Source organism: Rhipicephalus sanguineus, chromosome 1 (assembly GCF_013339695.2).
Source record: "Rhipicephalus sanguineus isolate Rsan-2018 chromosome 1, BIME_Rsan_1.4, whole genome shotgun sequence".
Classification (NCBI taxonomy): domain Eukaryota; kingdom Metazoa; phylum Arthropoda; class Arachnida; order Ixodida; family Ixodidae; genus Rhipicephalus; species Rhipicephalus sanguineus.
This window is the reverse complement of record NC_051176.1, coordinates 273,340,246-273,355,467: the sequence shown is the minus strand read 5'-3', so window position 1 is coordinate 273,355,467 and position 15,222 is coordinate 273,340,246. Positions and strand designations below refer to the sequence as shown.

The 15,222-nt window shown below is 44.5% G+C and overlaps 1 protein-coding gene across 1 annotated transcript in view; it reads left to right on the top strand.

The window, feature by feature from the left end:
- Nucleotides 1-15,222, top strand: part of LOC119378988 (puromycin-sensitive aminopeptidase) — a 54,125-nt gene that overhangs the window by 15,770 nt on the left and 23,133 nt on the right. The window contains exons 9-17 of the mRNA XM_037648115.2: nt 992-1,156; nt 2,968-3,072; nt 4,161-4,316; nt 4,404-4,482; nt 4,542-4,678; nt 6,636-6,770; nt 8,359-8,578; nt 9,392-9,534; nt 10,335-10,391. Of these exons, the coding sequence (XP_037504043.1) occupies nt 992-1,156; nt 2,968-3,072; nt 4,161-4,316; nt 4,404-4,482; nt 4,542-4,678; nt 6,636-6,770; nt 8,359-8,578; nt 9,392-9,534; nt 10,335-10,391 (1,197 nt within the window). The remainder of the gene's footprint in view (nt 1-991; nt 1,157-2,967; nt 3,073-4,160; nt 4,317-4,403; nt 4,483-4,541; nt 4,679-6,635; nt 6,771-8,358; nt 8,579-9,391; nt 9,535-10,334; nt 10,392-15,222) is intronic.

Genomic DNA, 15,222 nt, shown 5'->3' with positions numbered 1-15,222 from the left:
TGGTTACTTAATTAAACATGCCTAATTATACAATTCAGAACACAAAAAATAGTGTGACGTACTCCGCGTAATGGTCAGCAACATGCACTTGTTCTTGCTTTTGTTTACGCGTACCCAGCGTAAAAAGCCAGTTCAGAGAGGACAACCGGATTGCTGTGTTGGAGAATCTGTTCAATTGATAAAAAAGAAACCAAATTCAATGAATTATTACATTAAGGGGGCCTTGCAACACTTTTTGAAAGTTGTAAAAAAAGTGCCTTGCCACTAGATAATGCTGCCAGAAATGGCTAGACCATACATAGCAGACTTTGTTGGTGTTTGCTTGTGGCAACACCTTCCTGTAGACTGAGTCATGTAAAAGCCATTGATGCCCTGTTGAATGTATTCAGCAAGCTGATATTTAGCAAACCTTTATGGAAGACGAAACCTGCATAAAATTAGAACTGCATGAGATAAACAATAGTTGATCTTACATCCTTAAAGCACTGAGGATAAGAGTTATTAAAAACTGGGGCCCAACTTTTTTGGATTCTTCATACATTTAGAGATCCTCGTGCTCCCCTCTAGTACACCCGCAAAGCTTTGGGAGAACTCCAACACTATAAGAATTTCTGGAGACTGGGAATATGCTAATACCGGATAGCTTTTGAATTGAATATTTAACAGAATTTTAGGCTGCCAAATTTTGTGGGAAAAAAAAATGCTGGGCTTCACACAACTCACCTTATGCATAAAGAATATGTTAATTGTAGAAGCTGGGTCGCGCAAGTGGCCCAAGCTGAGTCGTAGTCTCCCTTTCTTCTGTGTGTTCTGAGCACTTCTTGTATGGTATGGTCTTCTTTGCTTATTAAATGGAACCCCACATTGTGTCAATCGTTATTCACACTACCTTTAGTGCCTTTATAAACCATTTTCACTTTTATGGCTGCAGTGGTTGCTCATTTCTGTATTAGCGCCTTGAATTCTGTCTGGATCTTTCAACCTTTTATAGGAATGGTGGACCCATCTATGGCTAAATGAAGGATTTGCATCTTTCATCGAGTTCCTCTGTGTGGATTACTTGTTTCCAAAGTATCACATCTGGACCCAGTTTGTTACCAACTGCTACGCTCAGGCAATGGAACTAGATGCATTGCAAAACAGCCATCCTATTGAGGTGACGTATTCCTCCTTGTGCTAAATGAGCACTAACGCAAATTTTTATTATTAAAGACGATAGTCTCTCTTGTGATACGTAAAGGGACACTAAAGGCAAATATTAAGTTGACGTTGATTGTTGAAATAGCAGTCCAGAAACCTCGTATTGCTACTTTTGTGCCAAGGAAGTGCTTACTTTGAAATAAACTCACGTTTTAGTGGTCCGCATCGCGTTAGCGCACTTCAAATCACCCACCTGAAAGCAGTCCTTCTCACGTCACTGTTGCTGTGCCCAACGTTGCCCGCCTTTACTGCGCGGCGGCGTGCACCATTCGGGCATCCGGTAACATCACATGCATGCAGCATTTTGTTGAACTTTCTGCCAGAACGACTTTCATGAGCGCGCAGAACACACGCGGCAGTCAGATACCGAAACTACCACTGAGATGCGACCACGTGAGTGTAGCACGGCACCGGGCGAAGTGCAGTTTGGCGAAAACGGAACCTTTGAACCACGCGCGCCGTTCCCCATCTCAATGCCAAAGAGGTTCTTTTTAGGGGCGAAGCTCCTTAAAGCGGCACCCGTTCGTCCCCGTCGTAGTGCGTAACCAGTCTTAACGCTAGTACCAGATCTTGACCTCCAAGGTGGTGCCGGTGGGAGATTTCTCCTGTGCGTTGTTGAACAATAAAAAATTCGCAGCGTGCGTGTTAACTAAAAGCCGACTTCTTCTGTCTCTCGTTCCCCATTAGCAGCCATTGGCATGTTCCAGTAGGAAATGTTAGTAGAAGTAGAAGTGTAAGTGTTAGCTAAAAGCCGACTTCTTCTGTCTCTCATTCCCCATTAGCAGCCATTGTTTACCTCCAAGGTAGTGCCTGGTGAGATTTCTCCTGTGCGTGATTAAACAATAAGAATTCAACGCGTACATGTAAAATTAAAGTGAGCTGCAAGTCGCCATGACTCTCATCGACCCTTTAGTATAAACCGGCCCGATCTCATGTCGTTGATGATGTACTGGGCGTGAAGCTGCGTGACGCCGTCGCCAAGATCCTGCCGTACGAGAGCTTCGCCCCACTCATCATCATTCACCCCATGGATATGCTGTGGAATTTTTTTAGGAATCAAACAGAAACGAACAAGCAGCATTTTAGTACGTCTCTTGATGCACGGAAGGTTCTTTTTTTATTGCAGCTAGTTTGATTACGAGTGATTAATTGTAGTCGGACTCTCTCACGTCATCGGGATCATTTCCAAAATGTCCCGCTCGTGGCGCTCATTTAGCTTAATTTCTCTGTAAGTAGGGCACTGCTGCTGATAATATTGCCGTTTTAGACGTTGTCATACATTGAGCTTTCACTCTGACATAAATAGTTATTTGCCTTTACTGTCTCTTTAAATGCAGAAATTTTGGTCTGTCTGTCTGTCACACGATTCAGCCACCTGGCCAAAGTATAAGCACTTGCTGAACGCCCAGCCATCTTGAACTGGTAGCTGCATTCATACTTGTCAACATTGTCGATCAAAAAGCAAATATTACGCATATCTGAGGTGCAACATCAATACACAAGTGTTAGGTGGTGTGTTCCTTTACTAGAAAATACATAGATACGTAATTCTAAAGACCCTAGTGTTATGCTATGAGCCAGATGCGGTGATTCAACATAAAGGAGTTTTGATAAAGGGTTCCATGGAATTTGGGGGTTCCACAAAAAGGCAGTTTAGGATTTTGCAAGCAGTCCGAATGAATGTGACCCGATTCAGTTTTATCCCCATAACATGCAAATTTATTGATTTAGGGATTAGAAAATTTGTATTGCATTTGTCTTTTACAGGTTCCTGTACGACATCCCAGTGAGATAGATGAAATCTTTGATGATATTTCATATCACAAAGGTGCTTCAGTTATCAGAATGCTCCACAACTACATTGGGGATGATGTAAGTTCTTCAGTTATGCTGTATGTGTCTTGGAACAGTGTTCCATGTAGCAGAGTCCGTTATAACATGGTTTGGCTTGGTGTTACACTTGCTTGATGGTGGCCATCTGTGCCACCTACAGCCCCACCTACTCTTTTTTCTTCTTACAGCAATCTTTAAGGAATGTGATGCAAATTTACCATAGTTGCAGAAATTTGTACTATAATGCTTTCTAAAAATTATGAGTCTCAGAAAGCAGTTATTCAAATTTTGTCTGTTCGGAGCCATGTTACGAGTCACTTGAACCTTGTTATAAGGACAGGAAACTACCTTCATCATACGAGGGCAAATCGGAAAGTCTTTGCCTCTGTTTTTTATTAGCCAAAGTAAGGCACATACTAGCAGTAGCGCATATACGTACTATTCTATGTACCTCCCACTACTTTTCCGCATAGTCTCCACACCATTGCACCACTACATTTGAGATGTCCTTATGGTAGATTTCGTCCGCCCAACTGTGGAGCCACCATCGGATCTGTTTTGGCCTTGGGGTTGTACTTGAATTACTGTCTTGCAAGGAGCTTCTTCAGTGGACTTTTCCACACATATGGGGAAAGGTGTCTTCAGCAAGACACCTTTCCCTATATGTGGGCTCCATTTCCCTGTGGGCTGCATTTCCTTGGCATTCATCACTGTCTCCACAGAAAAGGAATCGCACTTTATTGCTCGTACACTATGCATGTACATGCCATCTTCAACTGACAGCAGTGCCATGCCTTGGAGCTACCAGTAGATAAGGCCGGCACAGTTCAAGAAAGGTCCACAGCTGGGAATGGATATGATGACTTCACATTTACAGCTGTAATTTGGCTAAAAAAAATAGGGGTAACGAATTTCTGATTTGCACTCTTACCTGATATTTCTTATAAGCTTTGCATACTAATCTTGGATAGAAAGCTTTTAAGTGCAGCTCGTTTGCCCTTAAATTTGCCCGAGTTACCATCTGTTGTGGCAAACACGTTAAAGAAGCCAGAGGCCCAACAGCAATTTTGTGTGCGCTACAAATTTGTGGTATAATGTAAGAAGCAATTTTTCATTTTGTTCTTTAGAAATTCAGGGAAGGCATGAACTTATACTTGACGAAGCACAAGTACGGCAACACGACTACGGAGGATCTGTGGCACTGTCTGGGTGAAGTTTGTCATGTCCCTGTTGAGGCCATCATGAACACCTGGGTTAAACAGAAGGGCTACCCTGTGATATCTGTAAGCAAGAATGGCAGCTAGCATGCTGACCACCCCCCTAGTGTAGCCAGCTGTCGGCTGCATGTGTACGTTTTCCTTCCTGTACAGGTAACAAGCCAACAGGATGGAGATAACCGGGTGCTGATGTTCACCCAGGAGAAGTTCAACGCAGATGGCAAGGTCTCGAGTATGTGTCTACGCTTTGGCGCATGTTGTCTCCGGCTGAGCAAAAACAATGCTTTTCAGAGGACGGCTCTCTCTGGATGGTTCCAATCAGCATCACAACCTCAAAAACACCCAAAACAATCGTGAAGCAGTTCCTGCTGGACTCTGCTTCATCGGTGCTCATACTTGAGGGTGTGTCATCTTCCGAGTGGGTCAAGGTAGGAGTTTTTTTATCAAGGTGCATTGAAGCATTATTTTTCTGCTATGAATGTGAATCAGAAAAATATCAGTCATTTGTGCTTCTTCTGTCTTGTGTGTAGCAAGAACTTGTACATTTTTTGTGTACTTGTGTGTTCTTGTGTGTACTTGTGTGTAGTTGTGTACTAGCAACACAACTGCTGAAACGTTTCCAACTGTTTAGTCCTTTTATAGAATACACTAGTTTACAGAAACGTGTTCCTTTCCTTCCTGCATGCTGACTGTTCTGCTGTCATGGAGGGTGTTCAGTTATTTCCATGGTGACTCCCCCCCCCCTTAGATCACAGAGGTATAACCTGTAATGTGCTTGTCCCATAGGTCGGCAAAAAAACTGGAGCTCACTCAGACTCACTCAACAAATATATTTTGCTCCGAGGGCTCAGTCGGACTCAGACTCACCAAAATTTTCCTCAACCGGACTCGCTCGGACTCACTCGCTTAACTTTTTCTCAACCGGATTCACTCAGATTCAAACTCACCGGCATGTTACTCAGCCGGACTCACTCAGACTCACGGCTTCACCCGAGTCTGAGCCTGAGTGAGTCTACTCATGAGTCCGTTGGCGTAAAATGATCTTTTTTTCGATCTTGGTGTCAATGCTCTTAAATGCCAATATCTGACATAATCTGTGCGCTATGATGCGCCTTTTGACCTTGTACATTCAAATACGAGTTTTCAGTGGTTTCAATCCAGTAGGGACGTTTTTATGAAATACACGACTCACACGAGATGATATTGCGATAGCAATTATATCGACAGTCTCGGCTGGTTTTCGCCGCCGCCGTCATGCACCGTATATGTATAAGTATGTCTATATATATAAAAGTCCCAAAGAAAAATAATTCAGAAAAATGCTTCCGAAGCTCGAAATCGAACCGGCGACCTCTCTCTCTGCGGCGCGTGGCGCTAACCACTACGTCACAAAGCGCAGATCCTTCAGGTAGCTAACGGCAAGCGTTATATACACACCCTTTACTGCTGGCAGGACTCTGAGACGGCAGGCGCTTATAAGCGTTTCTTCATTACCAGCGAGATGGCGCGAGGAGCGCAACGGGCGCATTTAAAAGTCGTCGGCCAGCTCGCTCGCTTCTTTTAATATTTGCGCAGAGAGAACCTTGCCCTTCCGCTGTCTGCTCGCGCGGTAGTTGCTGCCGGGGGGCAAATGTTTTTGCAGCATAGCAGCATGTCCTTCACGGGCCACTTTTCTTGCTATCGCATTCATTGCTTCGACCTTGCGGCGAAAGTGTGATTTTTTATTTTGTCAAGAACTTCCCATAAAAGAGTTTGCTGGGGGTAGGTCATGGAACCCCTTCCCCTAACCGCGCCTCTGATCAATAAATATTGAGGTGGCGCATGAATGCTAGTGTGCTGAGATATATATATATATATATATGAATAACCTTTAGTACAAATACAAGCCAATATAAGGCTGATAGTAATGCTGAAGTTGAGTAGACAGGACCATAAGTCGGCAAAAAAAGCTGGAGCTCACTCTGACTCGCTGAAGAAATATATCTTGAGCTTCGGACCCGCTCGGACTCAGACTCATTAATATTTTCCTCAACTGGACTCACTCGGACTCAGGCTCACTAAAATTTTCTTCAACCGGACTCACTCGGACTCAAACTCGCCAAAATATTACTCACCTGGCTTACTCAGACTCACGGCCCGATCTGAGTCTGAGTGAGCTTGAGTGAGTTGACTCGTGAGTGAGTTTGCCAACCTGTGGCTTGTCCCATGATAACAGTGCACTTTTTTTTTTCTTTTTGTAGCAGCACACCCAATCATTTCACCTTGATAATATCTCTGCTTTTCAGTTTTTTGCATTGGTTAGATAGGCTGTGTGTGTGGTTGCTGTTACGTGTGTGTTCGAGGGCCCTTGACATTCTCATGTATGCCAATTCTGCATTTCCTCAGGTCAACGTTGGAACTGTTGGCTGCTACAGAACCTTGTACAGTTCTGAAATGCTATCTCAGCTGATCCCTGCTGTAGAAAACAAGACTTTGCCTCCATTGGACCGGCTGGGTCTTCAGAGTGACTTGTTCGCTCTTGTAAGCAAGTTATGCTTCTACATGCGCACTCATTAATACTAGAGCTGTGTGAATAGCAAAATCTTGGGTGCGAATCGAATCGAATAATTTTCGAATAATTTTCAAATATTTCTCAAACATTTTTCGAATACTTCGAAGTAAGATTACAGAAAAAAGTTGCAGAGAATACCTAAGTATGTTCTTATGAGATAGCAACATGAAAGTTTTTCTTTTTGCTAGGTTAGTGAAGCACTGGTGGGGTGGTGTTTCATAGTTGTCTTATCAAGAATGAGGCAATGTAGAGGCCGAACTGTATTTATGTACATGATTTGGTACAACCAAAGTGTTGCCAACAACACTTTACGCGTGATAGGTAAAGATGCCATTTCCTCAGCCTCTCCTCCTCTTTCAACAGCTGTGGAAGCCCAACTGATGTGGTGGACAAGGGTGTGCTCCCTTCAAGTCCGGAGTTCCAAATCTGCCTCGTAGACGTCGATATATAAGAACATCTGAAATTCTGGATGCTAAAAAGCTTCGGCATCAGATTTTTCGGACTTCCTGCCTAAATTTCAGGTCCAAAACAGCATTAATTGAGCCCCCAACTCTGCCACATCTTTCATCTCCATGTTCGAACCAGCGTTTTCTTGAGTTAATACATTTGCGACCGTAGCGAAGCTTGAAAGGCAGCTTTGCCGCAATACGGTGGTGTGATGAGGTGAAGCATATTGAAAATCTGAAGGGGTCACTTTCAATCGGACGTTGACTGTATTTGTCTTTGGGAAGTTCAAATAGTAAAATTTCAGTGCAAATCGAGTCGAATAGCAAACACTATTAGAAAAATATTTGAAATTTGAATATTCACACACTCCTAATTAATACATAATTTCAACTACAGTCAGGAGCCCTGTTTCTGCATCTTAATGGACGAAAAAAATATAAAAGTTGAAACCTAGGATAAAAAAATTCTTGCATGAGGTAATGTTTTGGTAGCACTGTAGGATTCTGTCCATTTCTGATCTCTTGAACACAAGATGCCACTGAACTGTAATTCAACATTCACAGAATTTCCAGAACGTTGATCCTCATATTATCAACCCACATAAACCTGATTGTTCAAGAAATGCCCAAATGCATTTTCCGCTCACTTATGTAAAATATCGTACAGCATGCTTGCGTGGCTGCGGCCTTTCCTTGGTGGCAAAAACAGCAAAGTGCCAGAAGGGATTAAAGGTACTGAAGTCACTGCACTGTGTTTGTCAATTGCCCATTTAAAATAACATGGTCGCATTTGCCATCGGCTTGTACTTTTATCTAATGACAATGGAGTGGCTACAACGTGCTAAATTACTTAGTGAGCACCACTGCATTCTAGCCACTCTAACAATTTCTGTACCATGCATAAAGCATAATTTTGGCAGTTCAGTGTAGCCTGAAGTTGACTTGTTGTATTGAGAAAAAATTGCTGTGAAAACAAAGGCATCTCTATCATTGATGCGGGTTTGTTTGTGGCACTTGAAATGATAATTGCTACATGGGTGGGCTACTCTTTTAAGTGCTAAAACAGCTAACTTTTCTGCACTTATGCTGACTGGTGTTTATATAACTTCAGGTGCAAAGTGGCCACAAATCGACTGTTGATATCCTTCGCCTGATGGAGGCCTATGTGGAAGAAGACAACTATACTGTCTGGAACTCCATCAACTCGTGTCTGGGCAAACTAAATCAGTTGCTTTCGCATACTGACATGCAGCCACTTTTGCACGTCTATGGCCGACGGCTCCTAGCCAGCATTTTCAGCAAGCTAGGCTGGGATCCCAAGCCTGATGAAAGTAAGTTCTCTGGAGACATTTCAACTGCCCTAAAATGTTTTTATAGAACTATTATTGTGACAATCCACACCCATGGCCTAGCAATTGCCTGATAATTTTAAGCGCACCACATATTTTGTGCTTGTTCCACCTAGCAAACTAGTAATATTGTGAGTGTGCCGCTTTACGTACCCGCTTAAAGTATACCACGTAGTAGTTGTGACGAATTGCCAACCCATACTACAGATAGCCCAATGTATATGATCTCTCTGGGTCATTCCGTACCTGCCATCTAGTGTTTATCATTATCACTTTTTGTCACATAAAGGCTAACTGTGCCGCCTCTACTAGTGTGGCTGACAGCGCTTATTGCTGTGAAATTCTGGCTCCTCTTTGGAAAGCTTAGAGGCCGGTCTTCCTGTAATTCTGGCTTTGTCGCAGCTGGGGTGATGCTTATGTGCACCGAGTTGTCATGTCAGCCTGAGCAAGGAACATAGCAAAGAACAGGAACATAGGTATGTTCCTGTTCGCGTTTGTGCACTCAAGCCTATCCGAAGATGATAAAATAATCTGGAAGCTTCCCAGACATTCGGGCGCGGTTTGCGAAATGCAGTGGCTATACGTGTAACGAATCGGTTACATGGAAATAGAATAAGAAGTGCACGTGGCAATATGTAGTTGTGATCTCAAATTTTCTGGTTTTTGTAATCGTGAGGTGTTTTTCCTAACCTGTGAAGCTTCCTTACCCTATAATGTACATGAATATTACATAAAAGCTGTGCATTTCAGAGCAAGTGCCACTTCAGCTAAATATGATGTGAAACATTTTTCAAGGTCACTTGGCTACCCTGTTGAGGAGCACTGTGATTGACCGTCTAGCCCGTTTCAAGGATCCAGATGTCTTGGCTGAAGCCCGAAAGAGGCTTGATGCCCACATCGCAGGAAAGGCCATAATTCCTGCGGACATTCGTGGCGCTGTAAGTGATGATTTGTGAGCTTGTTCTTCATTTTCGGCACTCTTTTACGGCACTCTTCTGCCCTTTAAAATTGTTACCAGGAAAGGTAATGCTGTCTGGCAAAAGAGCCACAGTTTTACAGTTTTGCCGCAAGGTCGAAGCAATGAGTGTGATAGCAACAATTGCAATGTTATACAAAGTAAGGCTAGCAGCTCACTCTTTTAGAACACAACCTGTTGTAACTGAACAAAACGGTGGCGTAAGGAAATGCGGCTGCTGCAGCAAGCAAAGCAACTGCTGTGCTGTTTATGGCTTCAACGTGAACTGTGCGATGAGAGCACCCCACATACAAAGGCATGAGCCGTCCATTTATTCCCTCTAAAGATACTGCATGCGTGACCACGCCTGGCATGTCAAAGTGCGCATTTCCTGCCGGAGACTAGCAACCACCCTCTGGCAACCTTCCGTGTGCTTTTGTGTGAAGGAAACGGCCAGTGTGTTTCGTCTCTGTGTGAGCCGCAACTGTCCACAGCCCTCGCATGCTTTCACTCGCACATAGGGCATACGACGTGCGGAGCAGTGTTAGCGATTTGGACTTTATAGCGGAACATGATGGCGATGGCAAAATGCACCTGGAGTGTCCATATAATTGCTATTGCAATAATAAGAACCAGTCTCGCTGTCGAACACTTCATTATTTTGTGGCACTAGTCACATGAGCAGCTTCTTAGCAGTTGTGTACTTTGTTTCATGTTCTATGCCTGAGATTTGATCTTGCTTAAAGTTGAATGCTCTTTTTTTTTTCCTTCTTATTTTTAAAGGTGTACCAGGCAGCAGCATCAGTTGCCGATCGAAAGCTGTACAGTGAGTTCTTGAAGGTATGTTCCTGAAGATCTTTGAATATGTAGTTTCAAGCATGATTAAATTTTGTCGCATTGCTGGTGTCAAAATGCCTGAATGTGCAGAAGTGGTTCAAATGTGCATCAGCCTGTTGTAGCATGTCCTGTATGTACTATGATGGTAGAAATGAATTGAAATACAAATTTTTCTTTACACAAGCTTCCTTTGCTTTTCGTGGTCTCTTATGGCATAGCGACTATCTGAAGGTCCATTCTGTCATCTTTGAAATGGTGCCAAGACAACATTGTTGTGTCATTGCAAATGACGTGACAATACAATGGTACCTTCCCCTGATTACTTTAACCAGCTTTTCTTCCTTTGTTTTTTCTTTCCTCAAGTGCACAGTAGGAAAGCAAAATTTTTTCTCAACTAGTACTACTTTATATTTGTTTCAGATCTTTTCCCACATGATAAACACCTGAAAATCACTGGGACAGAACAAATAAACTTAAAGTTTTACAATGGTCATCCAAACAAATACAAACCGTAAGCTCATGGCAATTGTCTGTTCTGATCGTAAAGGCATTCTTTTAATGGATTTCATGCTGAAAGGCACAACGGTCAATGCAAATATTTATTGCGAGATGCCAAATAAACCACAGGGAGCCATCCAAAACCACAGGTGAGGAATGCCTTGTGGAGGAATTATACAGTGCCTGCCCTCACACTGTGCCTGCAACTCGAGAATTACTGAATCGATTCAGATGGAAAAGTTTTGTTTATCCACCCTCTAGAGAAGCGTACGTTGGGGGGCTAGTTGGTAAGACATAATTGAAAAAATTTCTAACTGCGCTAAGGACGAGACACCAGAAACGAAGTGGACAGGACGATCGCAGACTAACAACTGCAGCTGACGGAAATGCAGAAGTAAATGAAGGAAAAGAATCGGAGAAGAATGAAAGGCGCAAGTTTGAAGTGATGCCGTACATACACAAGGTGTCGCACGGCATTAAAAAGGTGGCGAGAAGATACGGGGTCGATATGGTTTTTTCAGCGCCTTGCAAGTTGTCGCGTTTGTGTGCCATGTCCAACGCGAGCAAAGTGAACAATAGAGGATGTGATGTTAAGCACAGACGTGCGTATGTACCCTGTACATCTGAAGTGGTCTACGAATTCCCCCTGACCTGTGGAATGGTTTATGTGGGGCAGACCGGAAGGTGTATTAACAAGCGTTTGATGGAGCATGCTAATTCATTAGGAGACGGCAGTGGGAAGCACCTACCAGTTCATTGTGGCGCATGTGCGCAGGGATGCAAGCCCATCTTCAGTAGCACCAAGGTGATAGGGCGAGCCAGAAGCCAAAGAGCAAGAGAAATCTTGGAGGCATCTCGGATAGCTAGACACGGGCCTGATAAGTGCGTCAGCGACACATCCGTGTATCTTTCCAGAAAAGAGCGTGATTTCCTTTGTAGTAGATAGGAGTCTTGGGGGTGGTGAAACCTGTCACGTGGTCATGAATGTCATTGCGCACGCGCTTAGTTTGTTTCATAAGGGTGGTGTATGTTTCAATAAACCAGTTGTTAGTCTGCGATCGTCCTGTCCACTTCGTTTCTGGTGTCTCGTCCTTAGCGCAGTTAGAAATTTTTTCAACCACCCTCTAGTTCGTACCCTGCTCCTTGCTAAACTAAACAGTCTTTATTTTACTGATGAAACTCTTATTTTAGAAGGCCAGTAAACAAACCAGCTCGCCAATTCATGCAGACAGCCGCGGCGATCAAATTTTATGAATAGCACAGTGCTGCACGCCATGCGGACGCTCCATTTCGAAAATCAATTCCTGTGTCCCTCTCCAGCGCCTGTCCAATCCTCCTCATATGGGAAGTGACGTAATCTTACCCATGGGCAACATTACATTGCACCAACTTCGTTGATTGGTCCTCTGCACTACGAAACGGCACCTTGGCCCTGCGGGGATGCAGTTTTGGTCGCGCATTTACCACGCTTCTTCACCGCGCTGCTAGGGCGCCGCTCTGACATGAACAACACGTGGAGGAAGCCTTGCTTGGTCGTTGGCTGCGTGCCGATGACGTAATCGCTGACATCGCGTTACGTTGCCGAAGTGGCCGTAGTCACGACAGTGGGCTATGCCTGTTGCTCTTGGCTGCCGAGAAGGGATGGAAGGCCGAGCGAGAAACAGAAAACAGCAGAAGCGGGCCACGCCCTTAAACCTTTGTATCCCAGCGTCCACATATGTGGACAGAACATATCAGTGAAGTGGGATCAGGCTAGCCAACGCATTGCCTTAAAAATTGATTTGAAATGTTGGCATTACTTTAGCATTTCATAACATCTATATGTGTCCATTTCTGTGAACAAAGTGCGCACAGAACAGTGGCGTTCTTCTCAAGTCGCCTATAGAAGTGTATGCCTGCATTTGTTTTTATAAGTTCACTCTAAATTCACAAGAGTTTTTAAGTTACAGTAAAAGCTCGTTAATTCGAATTCCACGGGGACGCTGAGCAATTTCGAATTAAACAAAATTCGATATAATGAAAGTGAGCAAAAATGGGTGTATTTTGGGGTTGGGGGCACGAAAAATATTTATTGGCCAAAAAAGTCGGTGATGACCATCTGCTTCTTTTCTCTGAATGCCACAGCGGCGGCTCTCTGTTCCAGCGCGCGGACGCGGCGCAGGGAATCCTATTCACCCTCTTCAAAGGTGAAGAAGAGACACGTCACATTAGGTTCCTCCACTATCTCAGAAGCTGACGGGTGCACAGGCACTTTGTCATCTTCGTCTTCTTCACCTTCTGGCTCTTCAGCAAGAGGCTGCGCACCGGCTACTGAAGCGATAATGTCCTCATCAGTCGGGGCACCACACGCCGATGCACAGGTGTCAACTTCAACACAATCGGCAAAATTTACGCCCTGAAGAGTGCCGCGCAATGCCACTGACATGAGCTCCTCAGCCCCGTCCACCCCGACGTCACAACTATCCTGTGCATTTCCAGCTGGAAATGCACTGTGGCGGAAACAGTTTGCGATTGTGGTCGTCGTCACCTGTTCCCATGCGCTCACTGTGCTCGGAGGTATGCCGTGCTTCATTGCAATTTCACATTTGCTCGACTTCCCGTGGTCTACCTCTCGCAAAATCTCCACCTTCTCCTTGATAGTCTTCGCACAGTAGTACTTGCCCCGCGGCATCTTGCAACTTTGATGCGGAATAAGACGGCGTTGGTGGCGTGAACAAACAACGTGCTCAAAGAACAAAGTGACACCGCCGGGTGCGGCCTAGGACTACTCCGCCACTCCGCTGCCTCAGAGTCCCGCGTATAGTAAAAGTGGCGCCAGGCGCTGAGATAGCGGGAGGGCGACGGAACAAAATTGCTCCTGTGATTTCGGAGGCCATACTTTGCTCACCCTTCGCTCGGAGACCACCTGAAGCACCGTGCATCAAAGCTCGAAAAAACCGGTCATGCCACCTATCGTTCGGCCGTAAAAGCTTCCACTGGTGTTTGATGACGATGACGCTAGGCGGCGCATGATTCGAATTATCCGTAGAGGCGGCAATTTCTGTTCTAATTAACGAGTCGTTTTACACATGGTCTCCTATGCGCGGCGGACCGGACTGCGGCGACCATTTCGAATTATCCAAAATTTCGAATTAACGAGTTGTGAATTAACGAGCTTTCACTGTATTCGGCTTTATTCGAGAAATGGAAGGGTTCATCTTGTTTTTATTTGAGTTTTGTTGCACTGTGAGTGACCAAATATTTCTAAGTTGAGTTGCCGCTGCATACAACGGGCATATTGAGTTAGTGTAAGAAGCTGATAGAATGTAGTCAAGAGTCCGACGGAATCCCATCTGGTCGGGGACAAACATGGTGCAATATAACAAAAACGCCGACCAAGGTAAAATCCACAAAAATTAAAAAAGACAACATTTCGGCACCCCACACAGGAGTCTTGTTCACAATGACAGCAAATGGCGTAGTGCACTCTTATGCATGTGTCATCATGTGTTGCAGACATCGCGCATACACGGGGGGTTTGGAGTGACCCGATATTCCTGTTGAGTGTATGCGCAGTAGTCTGAATGGCCAAAGATTCCATGTGCAATTGCGGAAACAACTTTATTTCCGTAACAATGGTGCAAGCGTCATCCCAGTTGATACCATGTCCAGTAGACGCAGCATGCTCTGCAAGGGCATTAGAAGCTGCTTTCTTGTTCTTGATGTCATTAAAATGTACCCGGAGCCTTCTTTTGTAGTCTCCTGTTTCGCCAATATATACGTGTTCAGTCTTCGCAAGGAATTTTATACGCTACACCAGGAAAGTCGTCTCTGTCCAACTTATCCTTGACATTTGTGAGACGGCCTCTGAGCTTGCGTACCGGAACGTCAGCCACTTGTACGTCGTAGCTGCACAAAACCCGAGCGAGAGTTTCACTGCACCGAGTTCATGAATGAAGGCGGGTAACCGCAAGCAGCCAGCTCCTGTCGAACAGTCTCCACATCTTCTAGTGCGTCTTCTTGCTTAGAGCAAATCCGCCAAGTGTGCTTCACAAATGTTGACACCACTGAACGTTTATGGCAGGAGGGGTGCACAGAATTAAAGCTCAGAAAACGACCGGTATGTGTATCTTTTCTGTAAACGCTGAAAGTCGGGTGGCTACTGTCTCGTTTCACAAGGACGTCAAAGAGCGGAAGGCAGCCATCTGATTCTTCTTCCACGGTAAATTGTATTGTGGCCTCAATAGAATTTCGTCGTTCCAAGAATCGTGGCAGGGCATCCCGGTGCAAAATACAAAAACAATCATCCACATATCGAAGAAGAGTTTTGGGCGGGGCAGCAAATGAAGCGAGAGCA